The sequence below is a fragment of the Epinephelus moara genome, chromosome 2 (assembly GCF_006386435.1).
Source record: "Epinephelus moara isolate mb chromosome 2, YSFRI_EMoa_1.0, whole genome shotgun sequence".
NCBI lineage: Eukaryota > Metazoa > Chordata > Actinopteri > Perciformes > Serranidae > Epinephelus > Epinephelus moara.
The window spans coordinates 12364908-12387323 of NC_065507.1; the positions used below are offsets into that span (position 1 = coordinate 12364908).

General features: G+C 44.2%; 2 protein-coding genes across 2 annotated transcripts in view; one reads left to right on the top strand and one right to left on the bottom strand.

Annotated features, from left to right (window-relative positions):
* ssr3 (signal sequence receptor, gamma) overlaps positions 1 to 22416 on the bottom strand; it is a 168905-nt gene that overhangs the window by 41538 nt on the left and 104951 nt on the right. The gene's annotated exons all lie outside the window — the stretch shown is intronic.
* Positions 1388 to 22373, top strand: tiparp (TCDD-inducible poly(ADP-ribose) polymerase). The gene is made up of 7 exons (XM_050033325.1): positions 1388 to 1688; positions 2740 to 3792; positions 12102 to 12291; positions 12740 to 12927; positions 17149 to 17457; positions 19131 to 19388; positions 20924 to 22373. The coding sequence occupies exons 2-7, from the start codon at positions 2765 to 2767 to the stop codon at positions 21111 to 21113; spliced, it is 2163 nt and encodes a 720-aa protein (XP_049889282.1). The 5' UTR covers positions 1388 to 1688; positions 2740 to 2764; the 3' UTR covers positions 21114 to 22373.

Below are 22416 nucleotides of genomic sequence, written 5' to 3' on the forward strand. Positions count from 1 at the left end.
TTGTTAGTAGCTTAAAAAAAAAAAGCGCTCACATCACTATGAAGGCTGCCAGAGACTTGATATTTTTAAGTGTTTGCTGTAATTATGTCATTTTTTTTTTAATCAAGTCTTCATTTATTTAAAAGATTATAAACAAAATCACACCATTGCAAAGACTTTAAATGCAGGAAAAATATACTTGGAACTTAATTGTTTAAGGTACGTTGATTTTAAATATGGAAATATTACAGTTACCATTTACTAAAGATAAAAAAAAAAATTGGTATGAGAATGAAGTTTTCTCTTTCGTAAACACACTTCCGGAAATTGTAACAATCCAAGCTGCACTAAAATTGGTCCAAAATTCTGTTTTTGAATGATTTTTAGTGGCTGGGCTGTTTGTATGACTGCTGTATTCACACAAAAGACTGAACCACAAGGTAATGAAGTGAACAAAACGCTGTCTGGTTACAACTGGTAACGTGTTTTAGCCTACTCTGTTGAAAAGTAGAAGTACATAAAGGTGTCTGACATGTCTCTTGTATTTCTGGAATAGGCAGGATTTCCACCTATGGCCCTGCAACATAAGATCCTATGTCCTTAGTGTGTTCACATAATGAATATTCCTTTTTAAATTTGTTTTTAAACATTCCGACTCAAACTAACTCACAAATGAAAAAACCTGTGGGCAGTTAGTACTGGGTTAGTATGGGAGCACAGTATTTTGGGGTTCTTTGTGTAACCGCTGGACTCTAGTGATGTCTGCATTGTGTTAATATGAAGAGGCCCAGACCATCTTTGGAGGCGATCTTCGTTTATTCCTGACAACTGACAGCAAGAGGTAAAAATGACATTTGTAGGCAACAGATTTCACCAATTTTAGCAACAGTAACAAGCTAAGATGTTTATTAAAAAAGTACTCGTTTGAGGACATAATCGGCCTGTTGAAGACATTGAGACTATATTGTCGTCACATTTGAGGATATCAGGTCCTACTAATCCCAAATAGCTAGAGGAAATTAAAAATGCAACCAAACAGGAGGATATTGTACTGATATGTGTGTACTTTACTGATCCAACATGAAATGCATCTGTTTTACTTGTGGTGTATGTTGAATTACTACTTTAACTTAATTAAATCATCATAATTCTTCTTGCACAGCTCGTGCTGGTCAGCCTTAATAATTGCATGATGTAATGACATTTCTTATCAATACGTCCACTTTGCTTTCTATTCCTTCCGGGGCCCTGCACGAAGGGCCCCCCGAGGGTCCTCCACACCCCCATGCACCTTCTTCCGATCACCACCAGACGACTCTCTCGCTCCCCCCTCTGCCTTTGAAGCGAAGCCCCGCCTGTGACCAGGTTACGGGGCGGGGCCTGGGCTGTGCGGAGCCGGGAGGCAGGCAGAGCGTCTCTCGCCACAGCTGTGCCTCGCTCTTTGTCGGTCTGCGCTGCTCTCCCTGCGCTTTCCTATCCGACAGAAGGATACAAAGAAGAGAGGGACAGACAGCATGAAATAGAGACAGAGCATGAGAGCGGCGGGGGTTAGCAGAGGGACACGAGAAACCTAACCGGACTACAGACTAGTCCAGACACGGATCCTATTATCTCCAGACTGGATACGGAGCTCCGCCGATGTACGCACTGGATTTTACCCACCAAAGAGTGTCGAGACCGGGGGGAGAGGGGCGGACTTTATCGTGCAGGTAGGGTTTTGTCGTCTGGTTGTTGTTTGAGAAACACAGAAAGGGTTTTCCTCTGCTTTAAACCGTGTATGGGAGAGCTGCGCTATAACAAATCACCCTGGCTGCCTGCTGCAGTGCTCCAGTGTTTGCTTTTTACAAACTCCGCAGCCTGCACACACAGCTCCGGCTCTGCTGCTGCTGGAGGAAGAGGAGAAGTGTTTGTTAACCAGAGGGAGGCTGTTGTAGGGACATGGTGAATAAAGCTCCGGGGTGCCCCGTTTATCTTTTGTCGCTGCTCCGCCGCAGTGCCTTGTGTGTGTATGTGTGTGTGTGTGTAGCCTACGTGTGTGTTTGTCGGCTGTAGCCTACGTGCAAACTTGCTCGGGCAGCAGTGTGTAAGCGGCACGTAGACGGCAGGGGCCGCGTATCGGACTCCCGTGATCAAAATATATAGTCCCGAGAGAGAGAGGTTTTGTTACAGTGGTGATTTTATCGCTCCTGCTCAGAGACGCAGCTGTAATTGCAGGCATGACGTTAGTCACAGAGCAAAGACAGCAGAGGAAAAGCCAAATAGGCTAACACTCTCCAATTAAAGGTATCGGCTATTCTTGTTTCTATAAAATCAATCTGAAGCTGGTGACTGTGCGCAAGTTCCCTACAGCAGGATTAGCTCATATTTTTCCGCCTCGCCTCGTCTCTCCTTCTCCAAACACGAGTCAATACATTAAACAGCCTAATCTTATATTCATATATGGCCAATGGGTTTGTAATGTGTGATGCAGCTGGGTATTATAATTATTCCTGCAGCATCATTATGGGATCAGCCCAGCAGTGTGTAGTTTTTTGTCGGAGGGGTTAAACAGGTTTCGTTTCGGCACATACACAGACAGGGTTTTCCTTTTCCAGGAAAGGAAAGATGAGTTTTCACAGTAATTTTTCACAGCATAATAGCCCGACCTATTAATCACCGCTTTATGCGCCAGGATGACTTCACCTTGGAAACTAAGATTATAGGATTATCGGTGTTATCTTTGATGACTACCTCTTTCTTTCTTTCTCTCTTTCTCTTCAGGACTGTCGGGGTTTAGGAGGGGACCATGGATAAAACTTTGCACATTCTGCAGAAATCCACAGACGGTGTACCGACTGGGATCTCCCTGGATATGAGTTTGAACATGGACGAAGGGGAAGATTTCACGGAGCAGCAGATAGTGGGGCTTCCGGACAAGATCCCCCTGGTGAAACCTTATTTCAAAAAGAAGCAGAGGAAATTGGACGCCAAATGCCTCCACCGCGCCCTGGAGGATCCGATACTGACCACCCTGCTGAGCACGGATGCGCTGGTGTCCGGGGATGGGGTGTTTGTTCCCCGGAGCCAGCCGGGCCGGACTCCGGGCAACATGTGCGCAGCAGCCGTGGTGAAACAGAACTGTATGGGCCAGGTGTGTCTCAAAGACTCTGGAGCTGCTGACGACACCACGGCTGGGGCTGGAGTGCCGGGGTTGATGACCCGGGACGGTGATGTGGAAATAGCCGATACTACTGCGGAGCTGGAGGAGACTGAGCGGCGAGGGGAGCGACCCAAGATCACGGATCCTACCCCCGGCAGCCGCTGCTTTCAGTCCAAATCCGGCCCCAGGGCGGCCGGGAGCACAGTAACAATAACGCCCCCTTGCAGGGATATACCTCCCACAGTTGTACCCCAGGCACCTCACCAGGAGGGGGGCATCAAAAGCAATGACCTCTTAACCTCTGGGGCTAAAAACCTTCCAGTCAAAGACTGCACCGGCCTCCAGGACCCCCATGTCCTCCTCCTGCAGCCCGACAAAGGGGTGCTATTTCAGGATAAAAGCGAAGAGGCCTCCCTGGACCTGGTTTTTGAGCTGCTCACCCAACTCCAGTATCACACACACCAGTCAGACTCTGTGGACATTTGTGTGGATTTCCTCCAAGGACAGTGTGTGTATGGCAATGACTGTGCCCACCACCACACTGTCCTGCCCTACCACTGGCAGATCCGCAGGAGCAGTAATCAGACGTGGCAGAGCATAGCAGATGACTCCCAGGAACAGCTGGAGAGACTGTACTGCAACCCGGACAATGAGCAAGTCAGGCTCAAGTTTCAGTAAGTATCCCTCTATAGTGTATTCTGTATTGTGTGTACTGTGTTTCATGTATGCCCTCTGGTTAGATACAGGATCTCACTGTGGAGGGAAGCAGTAACAGAGTATTTCTGTCTTTCTGTTTTGGACCTGTGGGCAGGGGGTCAATTCACTTTCAATTCAATCGATTCAAAACAGGAACTGAAAACATGGCTGGTGCATCTGTGAAGAGCATCAGTTTCCTACATTTCTGCTCATTCCGGTCAGTTTATTCTTAATTATTTCTCGATAAAGATGGATAGACCTTTAATGTCATAACAGCAGAACAGTTTCCTCTTACCGGATCCATAGAGTTGAAGCAGTACACTGCACCCACACCTGTATATTATAGTCAAGTAAAAGGCTACTGTGTGGTAAGTTGATAGGAACATTGTTGCCATGTCACAAGTACCTATGAATTAACAAATATTTGGCACTTGTGACATGGCAACAATGGTGCCGTAAGCTGATAGGCTGCTTGTGAATGATAAGCACTTCTGGTCTGGCGTGTTGGAAACAGTAGACCTCGACCTGAGCTTCCTCTTTGGTTTCACCACCGGTGACACACTGAAAACTGTGACTCTACAGCTGTTCTGTACGTGTGCGGCTTGTGGATTGCAGCCAAGTGCATGTTCCTGTATGACTGTCATTTATACAGTTCTTAATACTGTGAACGTGGGTTTTTAATTCATGTGTGAAAGTGTGTGTTAGTCCTTTTATCTCAAGTGTATGTGTGTGTGTTTTGGCCTTCACGTGTCATCTAGTTAATATTTTCCCTACATTCGAGCTATCATATCAGCTATCGTGCCCTTGTGTAGTCACGGCACTCCATCTCCCAGCCCTGATATTGGTTATCTATTTCCTGTATTTTTTTTCCGGACTCCCAAAACTCCCCCTGTGATTGGCTGGATCTCCGTCCAAACTAGACTTTACAGTACTCATGGCAGAAAGCTGTGAACTTCCATGACCCTCAGTTGCCTTGTGCGGTCACTGACACAGACGCACTTGGCAGCTTCTCTCCTTCCCTCGGTCATAGACATGCACACCACTGTGTACACTCAAACACACACACACACGGCTTCGCACGCAGACGCTCGCACGAATCGGCTGCACAGAGAAGCTCAGTGGCTTGCAGTGCTCACACGCACGCCTTTTAGCAGACAGAGATAAACCTCTCTTTCACTCTCTCACACACCCACATAGATACACACACACATGCAAGCACTTGGCAAGCCCCAGTGGGGTGACATAAAGTAGCATGCACCGCTTCCTGTTAAACTGTACTGAATGCACTCTCACACAATGAGTACATCTGCACAGAGGCTGTTCACCTTATTCTAAAACCTGCTTAAACACAGGTTTATTTTGTTTTTTATTTCGTTTACTATACAATAACCCAAGATGTCCTCTCCACAGTGGCCCACACGACGAAGTCAAAGTCCCCCAGCTTGTCTACCTTATCCCATGATGTCATGTTACTATGTTAATGAAAAGCTTGCATTAATTTCTCGATTAATTGTTTGATCTGTCGCACTTTTCACAATGACAGTTTCTTAAAGCCCAGTGTGACGTCTTCAAATGTCAGATTTTGTTCGACCAACTGTCCAAAACCCAAGATATTCTACTTTGCTGTAACATAAAGTTAAAGAAAAGCAGCAAATCCTCAACGATGGAGAAGCTGGAACCAGTATTGGTATTTTTGTTTGAGAAACTACTTTGGACTAATCAGTCATCAAAATTACCGTTCCCCAGTTTCAGCTTGTTGTTTTAGTAACATTTACAGTTGAGGATTTGGGCATTATCAGGCAGTTAAACTGTCATACTTATCCTAAAATCAGCAAACACCCAGATAGTCATTGTTTGATTAAGGTGTAGACACGTCTTTAAGGCAATGTAATTTGTAATCTACCACACTTTAAAGTCTTTTATGTTCACATCCAATATGATCTAGTAATGTAATCAGAAGATTTGAACGCTGTCTCCGTCACATTATTGTCTGAATTGGGTTTAAAGGGCAGTCTGTTCAAACACAGGCAGTGACACAGCGTCTTGCCATTATACCAAACTATTAACCGCGTCCACATCATCAGCTCTTTCATGATTAACTGAGCCCTTTGGGCGGCCATGTGTGTTTGTCTTTGTTTACGTCTGTGTGGACAACACACAGGTTTGCGTGTGTGTACAAAGATTTGTGTGTGTCTGTGTGTTTGACTTGTTGACTCATGTTTTCAACTGAAACTCTATGCAAAGTGCATATTGCTCCACAAACAGGATATGCACCTGGTGGTGTCAACCCAAATTCTTCAGAGGCCCTTTGAGTGTGTTACGCTCTCACACAGTCAGACAGGACCATCTGGCTCACTCGACTGAAACTCCACTAGAAACTAGAAGCACCAGAATAATTTGACATATGCTTGTTGTCATTAGAATGATCATACTCATTATTTTAAAAGTCATTTATTTTGTAATGTGTGCTAAACATTTTGCGCGGCACACTTTGTGTTTGTCTGTGGTTTGATTAGCACACATTAAAGCTGTCTCTTTCGATTTTCCGTGTGATATTCGATAAGCTGAGTCTGACTCTGATGTATTCTCTGATAATTAGGTTTTCAAGTTTCTCGACACACTTTGTTACAAGCTAGATAATCACTAAATCCACACTCGTTTTCACTTAATTACACAATTCCAGGCAGTGTCAACACATTTTCAGTTTCACCTGTAAAGTCTATAAATTCCAAACACACTCTCATCATTGCTGTTCTCTACCATAACCCTCTCTGCTGCTGCTTCTGGAGTGCATTTCGACAATTTTGTTCAAGCACCCAAGGCATAAAATTCTCAAGAATGTGTTTTTGAAGTTTTTCTAACCCTGACCCTGAAAACAGGTTTGACTGTTTGAGAATGGTAGAGTGAGAACATATCGCAAAACATTTGACGTGATGTAAAACCCTTTCGCTCGCTGACACACGAGTTCTCTGACAAAAAACACTCCCATGTTTAGGCGTTCATCCACAGTAAGAAAACACTGGCTGATTCCCTGGTTTTTAAAAAGTGTTGTCCTCTTTTAATCCAGTGTTTATTTACACCACAGGTTAGGATTTAAAACAGGAGGTTGTGCTGCCTCAGGTGGATGTATAAAGTGTTTGGGTGGTTATGTTGACGCTGGGTAAACTCAGTTTTGGTTTGGGGCTCTTCAGAGCTGATCAGATGATGAGAGACAAACAGGAAAGTCAGTAAACTGCTTAGCGTTCACACCGTTATGGTTATTCAGTGCTCAGATCAGTCATTTACTTTAAGCTTTGTGCTGTACTGGGTGTGTGTGAGTGCTCTTTTGATACTTTTCTTTTAGCCTGTCTTTTCATGCACACAAGCACACACACACACACGCACACAGGGCGAAGGCATCACCGTGGTTACCACGGCCAAATGATAACATTGTTAGTGATCTAAAGAGCAGCAGATGACTTAACAAGCTCTACTGTCGGTATGGCAACACAGGCCTGTTTTGCCATCTGCCATGAGTGCATGTGTGAGGAAGAGAAGGAGCGGACAGAAGAGAAAACGTATGAGCCTTTTTGTGTGTCTGCGTCTGATTATATCCTGTGCAGCCCTGGTGGGGCGTAAGCGAGTGTGTGTTCCGCGCTGAGCTGTTCCCATGTGTGTATGATCCATAGCACAGGTTAATCCCATCCATATGATAAGCAGGAATGGAAGTCTGGCTAATCCGCTTTAGTCATGAACTCAGCAGTAAGGAGGAATGTCACAGTCATCGCTTCTAAAAGTTATACTGTGATAATCTTCGGCTGTACACTTGCTTGTTAACAGATTTATGCTGTGCTGTTGTGTGTGTGTGTGTGAGAGAGAGAGAGACAATATACAATCTACGCCTTTATTCCATCTTGTGTGGAGTACTATGTTATTTACAGAAAAATACAAATTATGAACCAAATCTTCTGTAATTACACTAATTTCCTGTAATATCTTTGTAGTGGGACTAAAAAAGTCTTCAGATTTTTTCGTAACCATGACGATGTGCACATTTTTCATATGTGTGTGTGTGTGTGTGTGAGTGTGAGAGAGAGAGAGAAAGAGAGCGATTGAGAGAGACTCTTTTGTCAGCCAGGTGATAAAAGCCTTGCTTGTCATTAACTGACATAAAGAGTCATCGAGCACCAAGGGCAGAGCGACCTGACACCATGGTGTGTGTGTGTGAGAGTGTGTGTGTGTGTGTTTATATCGCGGGGGATTCCATGCTACCTCATTGTGTCACGAATCAAAGAAAATCAAGGATGGTTGTGTCTATGAGAGCTTGCTTGCGTGTGGTGATTGTGCGTGTGTGAAAAGAGGCGGTGTCAAGATAATCAGACTGAATGTGTCCACTAGTGTGTGTGTGTGTGTGTGTGTGTGTGTGGCTATAACGTGTTAGACAACCCATGCCATGAATCAGTCGGGCGAGGTCTTGGTCGCTCTGCCTCTTATTACTCAGAGTCTGCCTTCATCCGTCCATCCATCCATCTTTTCTCCCCCCTTCTCCACCTCTTCCTCCTTTTTCCTCACTGGATCATTCGACCTACACATTTCTTTGTCTCACCCCTCTTTTACTCCCTTTCTCTCAGTCTCCTATCTCTTTCTCATTCCTCAGTTGTCCCTCGAGGGCCTAAAGAGGTGTAAGACGTGGAGATGTGTGTGTGTGTGTGTGCTTTGCCTCTGCACTAAAGCAGCACCCACTTCTCTTTTTCAAGTGTCACCAAGTGTTATTTTTAACGTCAAACTCGGTTATCTTCCCGTCCTAACCCTTGTTCTTTCACGTTTTGCACCCTGGGAAGAGTTTTCAAATTTCAAAGCGAGGCTAAAAGGACTGCGAGAGAGGACACCCTGAACTATGAGCTTAATGATGTGCCGGAGAGGAGGACGGAGACGCACTCTTAACAGGAACAATCCAGGACATGCAGGAAGCGGCGGTGTACATTTTTTCCTGCTCTCTTTGTGCGGTTGACTTCATGTCTTTCACAGTCTTAAGAGCAAATAAAAAACAAAATCAAATGAAGCAGATTTGAATAGATAACCAGAAAGTGAATAGCTCTGACATGAGGAAATAACACCATGACATCAAGCTGTGTGTGTGTGTGAAAGAAGCCTTCGTCAGCAGATTTGGTTGACTGACTGACTTATCAAGGTGTGACTGGATGAAGTTTGCGCGTGTGTACATGAATCTGTCGAAAGAGTGTGTGTGTGTGTGTGTGTGTGTGAGTGAGCGAGCGCTTATGTTTTTTTTTTCCCCTTAGCCTGTGACGTTCACAATAGCATGACAGATGCTGGTATGCGGGTCCTTGTGTGTGCAGCCGTGAGAAAGTTCGAAGGTGTGTGTGTGTGTGTGCTAAAGGCAGTGTGGAGGATTAACAGCCATTTTGACAGTGCAGTTAGTTTTCTTAACCTTTATTTATCCAGGGAAAGGTTTTGCTGAACACGCTTTCTCTATTTCTCCAGCAACACCCTGCTCCCACATTCAGCACTGATCCAAACATTCACACCTGGGAGCTGCCCGCTACAGGAACAGAGCAGGTTTACTGCATTCTCAGCACCATGTGCTTCGCTCACAAGGGCCCTCTTCTTTCACCTTTAGCACACAAACACCCCTCCCTAGTCAGCAGTTTGGGTTTTCACTCGAATGTCTCAGTCTTTTTCCTGTAAACCCAAAATACACTGCTCTTTCAATTTGCATTTTCAGTTGACTTTCGCGTGTGCACCTTTGCACAAACTTGGAGCGGCCCCATATTTCAAGCGTGGTCTTGAAAAGTGTCGACCTTGCCAGAGTGGGCGTGCCTCGCATCTCTTTCCAACTTTTCACTGGCCTCCACTTTGAAAGCACCGAATCTCAGTGCACTTAATTTAACCAGCGGAATTTTATTTTTAGAACAGCACAAACTAGTCTGGGAGTGAGGGAGGGGAACGGACTCTGCAAAGGGCTTTGAAAATCATTGACTGACCTTATTTATTAGTGAGTACTTAAGTTCACTTAACTTCCTCACTTTACAACCTGAAAAAGTGTGTGTGTGTGTGTGTGTGTGTGTGTGTGTGTGTGTGTGTGTGTGTGCATCATAAGTCACTCAAGTTCATATATGCACACATACAGAAGCTCTTGTCATCATAACATACTGTTGCAGGCAGAAACTGTTCTGTACTGAGAGACAGTGAAAGAGACAGAAGGCCACACAGGTGTGTCTTTCTTTTTCAGACACAAAGCACAGAGAACACAGATGTGTGGAGCGACAGAAAGAAGCAGCGAAGCAGGGAACAGAGCGGAAACATTACAGAACAAATTGAGCAAAAATTAAGAAAACAAAGAGCAGCAGAGAACAGGTTGACCAGAGGTGAAGCAAAGGATGTACTGTCTTCACTGTTAATTTATTTCTGCTATAATTTCACTTCCCTGCCTCTCACATCCGTCTGTATTCCTGTCTTTTCTCGTAGCACTTATTTCCATCATCCTTTTTCTCTTCTGTTTTTCACTTCTAGCTCTGCCTTTGATATTCAAATTTAATTTTCATTCGCATGAAACCAAAACTCGCTTTTAAGTTACTTAAATGTGGTTCAGAAAACAACAACTCGTGGACATCTGCCTGGTCTTTTTTGGTAATCTGGTGATCTGATAATCAGTGACTCACTGCTCAGTTGCTGTTTTGTTTCTGCACGTGCTCAGTGAATGAATTCCTATTTCACTTCCTCTTAAAGAGACGCAGTCACAGTGTGACTTAGCAGAAACAGACTGTAAATACTGTGTGTATAATCAGTATTTGTACCAGGGTGCATGTGTGTTTTGGGAAAATGACTCAGCACATTCATTATCACCTTCCTGACCGAAACCAGCGTGACTCTGTGCAAGTGTGTGTGTAACCCCAGTGACCAGTAAATGTACTTACAGTAGATGAAATCAAATACTTATACATTATACCCATTATAATATGAGGTTTCACTTCTGCAGGCTGTTGAACTAATAACAGCAGGTTCACACACTCAGCTTCTCCACATTTTAGATGGGAAACATCTAAAGACTCTAATCCATGTGCTTTATTTAGAACAAACCTGAAACACACACATTACCGGAACACAACCACTGCCACACACACACACACACACACACACACACGTTTCCAGACAGACTCACGCTCACCGATGTCTAACCTTTGACATTGCATCCAATTAGTTTCTCGGCAAAAATCAATGAGCCCATTAACACTGTGTCAGGCTGTGTGCATGTTCGGCAAAGTTTGCATGTGTCTGTGTGTATGTGGTGTACATGCGTGTGTGTATGTGTGTGTGCGTGTCTGCCCCTGTCTGGCTGCCGTCCATGGCATAGCGTGCCAGTCTATGATGCCCACATTTATGTGAGTGGTATGTCTGACCCAGAAAGGATTCGCCAGAGGCCCTATGGAGAGCTAATGTAGAGAGACTGATGCACACACAGACAGACACACACACACATAACGGGGCTTTGACCCACGCTTGTCGAGACAGAGAGGGGTTACGGGAGGTTGTATGCACATCGCCTTTTATTTACTTAGCAGATGCTAACACTTTAGCATGTTACAAAAGCATTGTTCTTTAGCTGAACCTGACCGAAGAAGAAGACAAATGTCAGCATCACAAAAATGAGAGGCAAAGCTCTGAAGGAAGAGCTCGACAGTTTGGGAAATTTGAGAGGAAATGAGAGGAACCATACCACTCATGCCTGTATGCTAAATGAAGCTACAGCTGACATAGCAGCAGACACAAGAGTACTAGCAATCGTCTTATCTCACTCTCAGCAAGATAGCGAATGAGCAAATTTCCCCTAATTTCTATGACCGTCACGAAACATAATGAAATGGCAAAAGTAGCATATTCATTGACAGTCCTGCTTGCGTCATTCTGTTTAAAGCCTAACTGAATCTCTCAGGTTCGGGTCTGTTTAAGCATTTTAAGTGCTGTTATTAGAATAAAATTAATATCTGAATCATTCCAGTGACCTGTTTTCAGTGTGTGTACATATAATGTTTTGATCACATAGAGTATGTCTTCTTTCTTTCTATTCTCTCCTATGTTTGCATGTAAGTCATGTAGCTGATGCTGTCATCCTGTGTGACTCATACTGAGTGAGCAATTAGAGGTTTGGTCATCTTGCTCCAGGGCGCACAACAAGGTCACTGTGCCACAGCCACATGTTAGCTGACCGTGTAAATGTACGCTGTGTTTTTTCTTCCGCTGACTGCAGCAGTTAGTTATTTTTTGTTTAACAATGATTTTTGTTTTCCAGGGGTCGAGTGTTTTCCCTAGACTTTGGGGCGATGCGAGTGTGTGACCTGGAATTTGACCGCGTCCGACGACTGACCACTCCCGCCAGCCCTCTACCCGCGCCCGCAACGAACCCAAGCCCCACCCCCAGCTGCCACACCGTGTGGAAGTACTACTGCAGAGACAACTTTGGCTGGAGGGAATACTCTGAGGTGAGCCGCTCGGTGCATTTATGTGTGTGTGTTTGTTTGTTTGCGTGCACGCCTGTATGAACATGAGGCCAGACACATTAACTCTGCCCACACCAATCGATTGTCTAGCCACTGGGATGAGATTGATTTAGACACACATACACACACACACCTCTACATCCCTTGTGACGCAGCTGTCCCCAGCCAATTGCAATTTATTTCACCTAATCAGTGAAGACTGACTGCTTTCTGTCCGTGCGTAAGTGTGAGTTTGTGTCTCACGGTGATACTCGTTATCAGCTGGGCTTTTTGTTATCTGAGCATTGCACCACGCTACACTGACATTTCTCTCGTCAAACTCTCCCTTCCTCCTTCCGCCGTTGGATTCAAATGCAGAAAAGTCAAAAATGATAAACAATTAAGTCTAAACACTTCCTTTTCTTCTTTCTCCTCCTCTTCTCCTCCACAGCCGGTAGTGAAGCTCATAGAGGAGGCGAGTTCGAGGGGTCTTAAGGAGGTGCGATTCATTACGCTCCAGAACCAGTATATCCTCAACATCAGGGAGGGCTTCCAGCAGAATGCCGTCTTCGGGTTCAGGCGCCAGATCAAGAAGCGGCCCATGTTCATGTCCTCCGTGATGCTTACACCCCACTTACAGTAAGTAAAGACATTTGACATTTAACTCTTAAAATACAGAGGGAAGCACATATAATGGCGTAGCCTTGATGTTACCACTCTGAAGTTGCTTTTTAGCCATGCTAGCGGTGGTGCTCCAGGGATGGCGATGTTGGTCTGCCAGTCTGCCAATTTTCGGTCAACTATTGGATGGATTGCAATGACAAATAGTAGAGACACTCATGTCCTCCTCAGGTTTGATCTAGGTCAAAGTTTTAATTTGTCCAGTCAGACCAGAAACCTGCCAAACTAATGACATTCCCATCAGCCTCAGCTGCAATATGTTTTGGGCTGATTAGCAGGTGTTAGCATGCTAACATGCTTCACTGAGACAGTGAGCATGGTAAACATTATACATGCTACCATGTTAGCATGCTGGCAGGCTGTAGACTCTTGTCTTTGCCAATCATCTTGCCAAATAAAGGACAAGCTGACTAACAAGCTGATTGTCAAACATGCTTGGCGTTGTTGATATGGAACCTATTTGGATGCAAAAAGGAATTGTTCCGGAGCAGCCTATTAACCTCTTTGAAGGGTAACACTTTGATAAGCATCAGGGTTTAGAGCGGCTGTTAAACAGGAGCAAAGTGACAGGAACAGTCAGTCCTCAGTCGAGAGGCAGAGGTCACTCGCTTGATTGATAGTCTCTCTTTGTCTCGTCTTGCTGATGGTTTAGCACTCAGATCTCAACCTTGTTAGGGAACATTTCGTGATTTGGATATGAGGCCACTTTGAGTATTAGAACAAAGTCCCCGGTTTTACATGATATTCCTGGCAACACGTGCACAGCAACACACACAAATTAGCCCGCCGGTATGTCACACGCTGTCCCCCTGCAGCTCTCTGTGTTCTGGACGCATCCTGAGTCTCTGTTTGGAGACAGATAGGCACACAGAGGTCGGTACACAATGTTAATGTTGCACTCAGGGTTGAATAATCAAAAGCCTCTAAATGCCACAATCACATTTAATCGATTTCAGTGCTGTGCCCATATTAACTCCTGATTTTTGGTGAATCAGAGTCACTGGGACCGAGGAGCTGTCCTGTGCAGGACGAAATGGGCCTCAACCAGACAGATGGAAAGTTAGATAACAAATGAGAACAGACAACAGATACACAGAGTGTCGAGAGCGAACGGACGAGGAAAGGGTAGAAGTATTTTCAAGTGGTCTTAAATCTCATTTGTCTCAGTGAGAAAATCTGTGAATGAGATGAGATCTGTTCACTTTCTTCTCGAGGAAATAAGCGGATTTCAGGAATTCTCATCTCTCAGCTGCCATTTTCTCTTTATAGCAGTGGAGTGATCCGCCTCTCCGCACTCGCCTCACTGAAACAAGTGATGCCAGATTGGGAACAAGTGGAGTCATCTCACCCCATTTGCAGAATCTTTCACTTCCTCTGCCGAGCAGGCTGCTGAAGCCATGTCCTGCCAGTGTCCCGCACGGAGCGAACTAGTACGAGCTGTTCCCGCAGGGCCTTGACAGTCAAGAGGAGACAAAATGGAGAGCAGAAGGGAAAGAGGGAGAAAATTAGACAGAGGAAGCGGGAGACAGAGAAGGAATGAGGGGAGAAAGAGACAGCTCGTGAGATAGAGAGCAACAGTGAGAGGAAGTGAGAGAGGTCTAAATGGTTTCCAGACTGGGTGCACAGCAGAGGAGAGCTGGTGAGTGAAGGAGTGTGAAATGTGACCACGGGGAGCTAGAATTTGGATCGAGGGATTTGTTACTGGGACTTTTTTATCTGTTTGGTGTGTGTGTGTGCTTCAGTTAATCACTTTGTGGGGGACAAAATCAGATCACTCAAGTTATAGGAAAAAGAGCAGGTAAATTGTTCAGATCTTAAAGATAGCACTTGTTTTTCGGTTAAATTTAGTTGTTTTTTTCCAGAGAAATGACTGTAAATCAATGCAGTGTCCTCCCAAGTGTGTGTGTTTGTGTGTGTATCAGGAACAATCTGTGCTAGGCTTAGAGGTTGAGGTCATTAGCTTGATTGGCACTCTCCCATGCTCCCTCCCTCCCCACCTCGCTCCCTCTCCTCCTGTCATCTCTCCCTCCTGATGATGTTATTTTCAGCTCTCTCCTCCCTCCCCCGTTATCTGTCCTAATCTTTCTCCTTTTCACTCTTTTCTCTCCTCAACTCCATCACTCTCTTGTTATCTGTCCCTTTTCATTTCACACTTGTTTTCTGCAGCAGGCTGTGCTGTGATCTCCTCAGAGCACATGGGGGAATAGAGACATCGATTGCGGGGAGAGATCGAGACCGAACAGACAAGATAAGGGAGAAAGACAGAGGGAGAGAAAAGAGATGAGAAAAACTGTCGCACTGACTCAGAGTCACACTGATCACAGTCTCTTGACGACACACACACACATGCACACTCTCTTATGGCTGATAGGGCTAACAGCATTTACACTTAGAGAGCGATAACTTGACAGCCAAACCACTGTTATTGACTCAAATGCCAGACACAATAGCTTTTTTGTCACTTTCATGACAGCTCCGCAATTGGATTTTTTCATTCTTCCCTCTTCTCTTGCTCTCATCCCCATCCCCTCCCCCCCCTCTCTCTCTCTCTCTCTGCCTCCCTGTTGTCTTGTTTGGTGTCTGGGTTTCATTTTCGCACGGCCCTGCTGTTTTGTTTGGTTGCTGACGGCTGCCGTGGAGCTGCTCCACTCAGCAGCGCGGTGATGTCATTGTTGACAGTTGGTGGGAATATGATTTTGGAAGCAACGACGTGTCGGTTCATCACGGCGGTTTTGTTTTACATTAGGATGCAGCTTTGATTGGAAACACATGGGAACGGAGCTGTAGGAAGGAGCAGAGATAGGTAGCAGGCTGTGATGTACGGCTTGGGGTTGATTAGTTTATAGAGGGAGGTGCAGCGAGGAACATTTCAACGTGAATCATGGCTTTATCTATTATTCTGATGAAGAAAGACTTAATGTTGAAAATGCTAGCTGTTGAGGCGCTGTATGTGAAGGCCTACAAGAATGAGAGGGTTATAAAGTACAAAAATATGCAATTTTTGTTTTGTTTTTTAGACTGCATGTGGTCACCATTTTCATTTATTAATTATTTATCTTTTATGGAATTATCCCTAGAGATAATATTTTTAGGCCAGTGTTACCACAGCTAAAGAAATACAATATTTAATAACGTAAAGCAATGTTCATGGAGGGGAATAAAAGTCAATACATTGTATTTAGTGCCTTATTTTATGGGTATATTCCCATAATCATTAAAAAAAGCTCTTAACACAGTTACCTGTTAATTGTGTTGAGTTTGAAAGATGTTAATTTCTAGTAGATGCTCTATGTAAACATGAATAAATATTAATTCATCATTGCTATATTATCAGGGTGCTCTTGAGACCAATTAACAGTCACTGAAAGTAGTGTCAGCCGATACTGATCACAGGGTAGTTGGTAACTGTTTATTTACTGGCAGGCAACAAGTGCAACATAGACAGAGCTGAGAGCAGCCTGAGCCTGCACTTTGCAAATTGCAAATTTCTTGTCTTTTTCAGACGTCTGGTTGAACTTCCAGAGTGAAGAAGATTTTAGCAGCGCATTGAAAAATTGCGTGTTTTGCATAATCTGATCTGCTTTTCCAACTTCGCTTTTCAAATACTCTCCACAAATTAGTGGCTGATTGATTTGAGCACCCTTAAAATATTCTTCTACATGAATGTTGAATTGTGTCCTTATTAGCTGACAAATGTCACGTTTTTCTGCGGGAGGCCGACCTGTTGAGCGCTGACTTTAAACTTCAGTGCTTTATTCTAGCAAGTAATTTGAATTAATTAATTGGAGGTGTACTCAACAATTGTCAGTCTCCAGCTCTCTATCATTAGTACCATACAACAACTAGTAAACTTCCTGAACTTCCTCCAACACTAAACCTGAATTCACAACTACGTCTCATTTCATTAGCAGGAAATTAATGTAAACTGTTGGACCCATAAAATAAAGCTTTACCACCTTTAGGTAAAAGAACTACAAAAATACAGCCGCATATTTTTATATATTTACTTTGTTTTTGAGTATATATGTATTTGTTGATTAACTGGCAATGTGGCAAACTCAACCATCTGGTACTGAACTAGGTTAAGTTACAAATAATCAACATATAATGTAAATTGTATTTGGGATTTAACTTTTTTCTAACCAAATATCTAACACCTTTTCTCATCTTTCTCTCCAGGACATTGGGCGGCCTCTCTTCATCTCCCCTCCCCTGCTCCTCCTCCTCATCCACCTCCTCCTCCTCGTCTATGGACCTCTCCGTCTCGCATCCCCTCTCGCCGACCACCACCAACCCACCCAGCCTTTTTCCCGAAACGTGGTTGCCCATGACGATGAACCAGGACTTCCTGCAGGTGCCGGTCTCGCGTGAAGACCGCAGCTACCGGACGGTGTACAGCCTTTTCCACAAGACCGTGTCGGAGACCAAGTTCAGGATCCTCAAGATCATGCGCGTGCAGAACCCCTTCCTCTGGGAGAAGTACAAGAGGTGAGCGAAGGAGCCGAAGCATTTTACTTAAGACGTCTTTTTAAAGCTCTTCCTCTTTGTTGGAAATATATCTGTTAATCTAACCTCAGAATCATGAGTCACTTCCAGTAACCGTGACCAGTAGCTGTGACACCATGTTTAAAAAAAAACCCCCGGAGGAAATAATTGTGTCAGGGTCTCAGAATTCTTTTGCATGCATTTCGCCTTCATGTGCAGCTGTGGTGTACAACTTTGACACATTTGTGGTTGTTTTATTGAACATAACTCTGCTGAGGTGCTGAAGTTATCACCAGCTGCTGTGTCATCAGAATGGTATGACTTTAAGTTGCGGATTTATTCAGTTTGATCGTCACAGTCAGGAGATTTGACCACACTTGGAAACCTGAGATAGTATTTAGGTTACAAGCACAGAAATAAGTCTTTCATATTTATATTTATAGGATATTATGAACCCAAAGCCATGCTAAAGTTGCACAAAATATTAGTGCAGTGTGGTTTCTGTTGTGTGAAAATGATTTGGTTCCTCTTTTATCCTAGTCGCACATATGTTGCTGGTGTGGCACGAAATGTATTATCCAGATTTCTATTATTGAACTATTTCAGACACAGCTGCGTATTTACTTACAGACACATGAATAAAAACATGTCTCTAACAACAAACAGGGGTTGAATGCGAAACAATGTGAGAAGAGGGGAAGGGGAAAAAAAAAAGAAAATAACAAATGGGACCAGCTGTGTGAGACTTTGTGAGAACGAGTCGGCGGTGGTGTGTGAACACGCCGGATGGAGAGATGTTTTGTGATGATGGTGTTCCTGTCGCAAACACAGTGGGCTAACCGCCGTGGTTGGAGCGAGGCCTGTCCTATCAGCTGTGACAGTTAAAGTTTCCCACACTGACTGGTACAGCATGGTTTCACAATGACTGACAGAGTGTGTGTTTGTGTGCGTGTGTGGCATGGACGCTGAAAGTGATGCCCCCCCCTCTCTCTGAGCGTCAGTTGATTTCCTCTTCCCACACTCGGGTTATGACAGGGAAGCCGTAACTGCCTGTTTGCGTGTCTGTCTGCGTGTGAGTGTATGTGCGTGTGTATTGGCTGGTTATTGATATCAAAGGAAGTTGAGCAGCTTCATCCTAAAATTGGATAGTAGGAAATTAAAGTGTGTGTGTTTGTGTGTCTGTGTGTGCATACTCGGATGCGTGCAGTATCGGTCTGTGTCAGGTCACAAGCTTGCGGGGTCGTTGGAGTTCATGCCTGGGTCACAGCAGCTCTGGCTTGAAACGCTTTCACCTCCGCATGCCTGATTGATCCGCTCACATCAAATGAGCTGTGTGTGTGTGTGTGTGTGTGTGTGTGTGTGTGTGTGTGTGTGTGTGTGTGTGTGCGTGCGTGTTGCTCAAGAAACAGATTAGGCTCAATGTTCTTAGCCAGTTTAGAGCAAACAAGGCTGTGATGGCAAGTTTTGAATAGAAATAGCAGGGCTGCTCCCAGCTGTTTACTAATTCATCACCTGAGTGATGATCTGTCCTGGTGCATCAGACTTTTGTCATGAAGATTAGTTTATTATTTAATTATATTATGTCTAGTTAAAATTAAAAAATAATAAGCTCCAAACACAAAAAGCAAATCAACAAATCAACAAATCTCACCTTCTGTCTCTCTCTGCTCCAACAGGAAGAAGGAGTACATGTCACGGCGTATGTCCGAGATGGACCGACTGCTGAGCGAGCGCCACCTCTTCCACGGCACCTCAGCTGACGTGGTGGAGGGCATCTGCAAGCACAACTTCGACCCCAGAGTCTGTGGCAAGCACGCCACCATGTTTGGCCAGGGGTCCTACTTTGCCCGCAAGGCTGTCTATTCCCATAACTTCTCCAAGCGCTCCCCCAAAGGAGTCCACTGCATGTTCCTGGCCAAAGTCCTCACTGGCAGGTGTGTGTGTGTGTGTGTGTGTGTGTGTACGCTGTAGTTAACAAGTTGATAGTGGGAGAAAAATGTGACTTTGATAATTGATGTTAATTGATGATGATAATTGATGCCTGTTGCTATTTAGTCACTACAAAAAACCCCACAAAAAACTGCACTGCAAAAAAATGCTTAAGTCATTTTTTTTATCATAGTATTTGTTTTATTTATTGCGATATTGATTTATATTCTAAAGTACATTTTTAGATTTTTTTTTTGGAATTATTAGATTAAAATAACCAGATGGGATTATCTGGTTTTGGCTAATTTAGTGAATTAAATATTTTTAAAAATCAATATATGGCAATAACTAAACACACCTAGAGAAATTGAAGGGATAGTTTCCTAAAACAATTTATATAGAACATTTCTGTCATCTCTCTGTGTATTTAAGTTGATTTTGAGCCTCAAATATTTGTTATATTAGTGGCATTATTTAATTATGTCAGTGGTGTATCTTAGCTAGGACGCCATGCTTTGGTTTGATGTGTTCACTGGAAATTTGGTAAAAGCTAAATTGAAGCTTTATGCGTCTGGTTTTTAGTGTGGTTGCATGTTTTAGTGTCCCTTGTTAGTTGTGTTTGACAAGTGCGTTCCCCCAGCACGTACCTCTGCACAAACAACCTCCTCTCAGATCCTATCATGCTCTCGCTCTCAGTGGCTTCATAATAGATTTACAGGACACATCAGCACTAATTTGGATCATGGAAATCTGCAAGTTCTTTTCCATAAACCATCATTCAGTCATGCTATATGTGTCATGCTACTCCCATTCTTTAAAAATGCAAGTCAAATCCGGAGCCACACATGTAAAACAGCTGATTTGGCTGAACCCATCATACATCACCAGCTTTGTTATGGCGCAGCAGACAGTCTGCGGTGCGCCCGGAGGACGGTGGTTTGGAAATACACCACACGTAACCCCCCCCCCCCCCCCCCTTCCTTCCACACCAAACCTGGCTTTCATGTGCTCCACAACACAGATGGAGACATTGCCTCCAGACCTGAGCACGGGATATAGACCAATAAAGCAGTTATCTGTACCGTGTGGTTAACTTCCCTGTCTGAAACCGTAACTGGCACACAGACTCTTTAACGTCTTTACCCACCCACTTTGTCTGTAGCTGGAAATTTTTAATATGTTTTATGTATGACCCCAGAGAAAGCAGAACAAAGATTGATGGATTACAGGTCTTTAGGGTTTGACATGAATATTTAAGAGAGGAAAAACAAACCGGTTACAATGTGCTGGCTCATTTCATATACTTACAGTACATTCAGTTCATGCACTTACAGCATATGCTTATATTATTTAAGGTGCCCTAAAACACACACTGGAGCAGCAGTCTTGTAATCATTAAAATTATAAGAGTCTTCTTTTAGATGGTAAATTATTCTTCTTGACTCCAGAGAGCTGAATGAAAGTCTGTTATATAGCACAAATACGACTCCTTCCAGACCTCATGACTAACCTCGTCTTTGTCCTTTTTGTGTTTACACAGGTTTACTGTAGGAAATCCCTCCATGCGGCGACCTCCACCTATCAACCTCCGCGACCCCTCCAGCGACCTTTATGACTCCTGTGTGGACAACTGGGTGGACCCCCAGATCTATGTCATCTTCAACGACGACCAGAGCTACCCTTACTTTATCATTCACTACGAGGAGGTACCCAGCACTGTCGCTGTCTAAGCCCTGGATCAGACCTGCTTCTGTCTGTATTAGCGAACACTTACTCATAGTTTGTTCTAGCCTGTGAAGGTGCCAGGTGGGTGGAGTTTGACACTTTGGATGAAAGGAACAGTGTGGACGAACAAGAAGCTGAAATTTCGAGTACTTTTTGATGGCTTTAACCAACTCCATCGGCATCACTTTGCCGACTAAGCTTCGCCCAGCTGCTGCTCTAAACAGGTTAAAACAGTCTAAGACATGTTTGCAAATACTCGGTGATTAAGGTCCGCAGTCAACTGGATCCAGCCAGACTGGACTGCAGTGAGGAACAACACACCGGTCTGGACCGGATTAAACTGGACAAAACTGGACTAGCAAAGGACGACACCTGTTTCATCCCATGCTCTGAGGTGGATGACGACTGACAACAGCTGCGACCACAACTGACTGGACTCATGTACCACGCTTTGTTACCTAGTATGAACAGCAGCCTAGTGATGATCAGAACAGGATTTTTATACCTTATTGATCTGGAGCAGATGCAGGAAAAACCAAACGTAGTCCTCTTATCGTTTTGACTTAGTCGTATGGCTGTACGTGAACTCAGTTCCACATCAGGACAAACGCTGTAGTAGACAGCGTCCTGCCAGTACTGTGAATGACCAACTGGCGGTATTATTCTGAGGAAGCAGCAACCAATCAATCAGACGCTTCCATAGAGAAACCATGGCAACACTGACCCCCCCGTCATTCTCTGACAAAAATCATTGTGAGTGTTTACCCAGCCTCCAGCCCTTACGTTTTTTTTTCTCAAGTCTATGTGCTGCGTGTTTGAATCTTTTAATTTAGTGGAAATGAATCTTGTGGCCTCTTCAAACAGACAATGGACGTGAGTTTCAGTGGGACTTTTAACACATGGACATCCGCAGAAAACCTCCAGGCAGAGGTTTCACATGAAGCCAGTGCTGTGCCCCGGTTGGCGCTTCTGCCTTTTGCGCCCACCACTTTAGCTCCTTGCGGGGGGAACTGAAGAGTGTACAGTTTCACGCTGAGACTCTGCAGCGCTGTAGCGTTTCGTCAACAAACACCCGCCCCCCTGAAACTCATCTCTCTTGGACCGCTCTCTCGCTCAGAGACAGTAGACATGTTTTATTGAGACAAACTGTACAGACGTTCTCTTTGTTTATATTTGAACTGTGTGCCTTTTGTTCATAAAAAAATTTATTTATGTTAGTTTAATGTAACATTGATTAAATAAAGAATCTAAAAGAAAAAAAACGACTGATTGGTGAGCTTGTGCTTTATTCAGATTTATCAGTAATGC

Bases quoted from the DNA above. Each gene is read 5' to 3' on its own strand.
- tiparp (XM_050033325.1), top strand. From the start codon at position 2,765: ATGGATAAAACTTTGCACATTCTGCAGAAATCCACAGACGGTGTACCG. The intron at 17,458-19,130 runs GTGAGCGAAGGA...CTGCTCCAACAG, and splicing joins CTCTGGGAGAAGTACAAGAG to GAAGAAGGAGTACATGTCAC. The intron at 19,389-20,923 runs GTGTGTGTGTGT...GTGTTTACACAG, and splicing joins GCCAAAGTCCTCACTGGCAG to GTTTACTGTAGGAAATCCCT.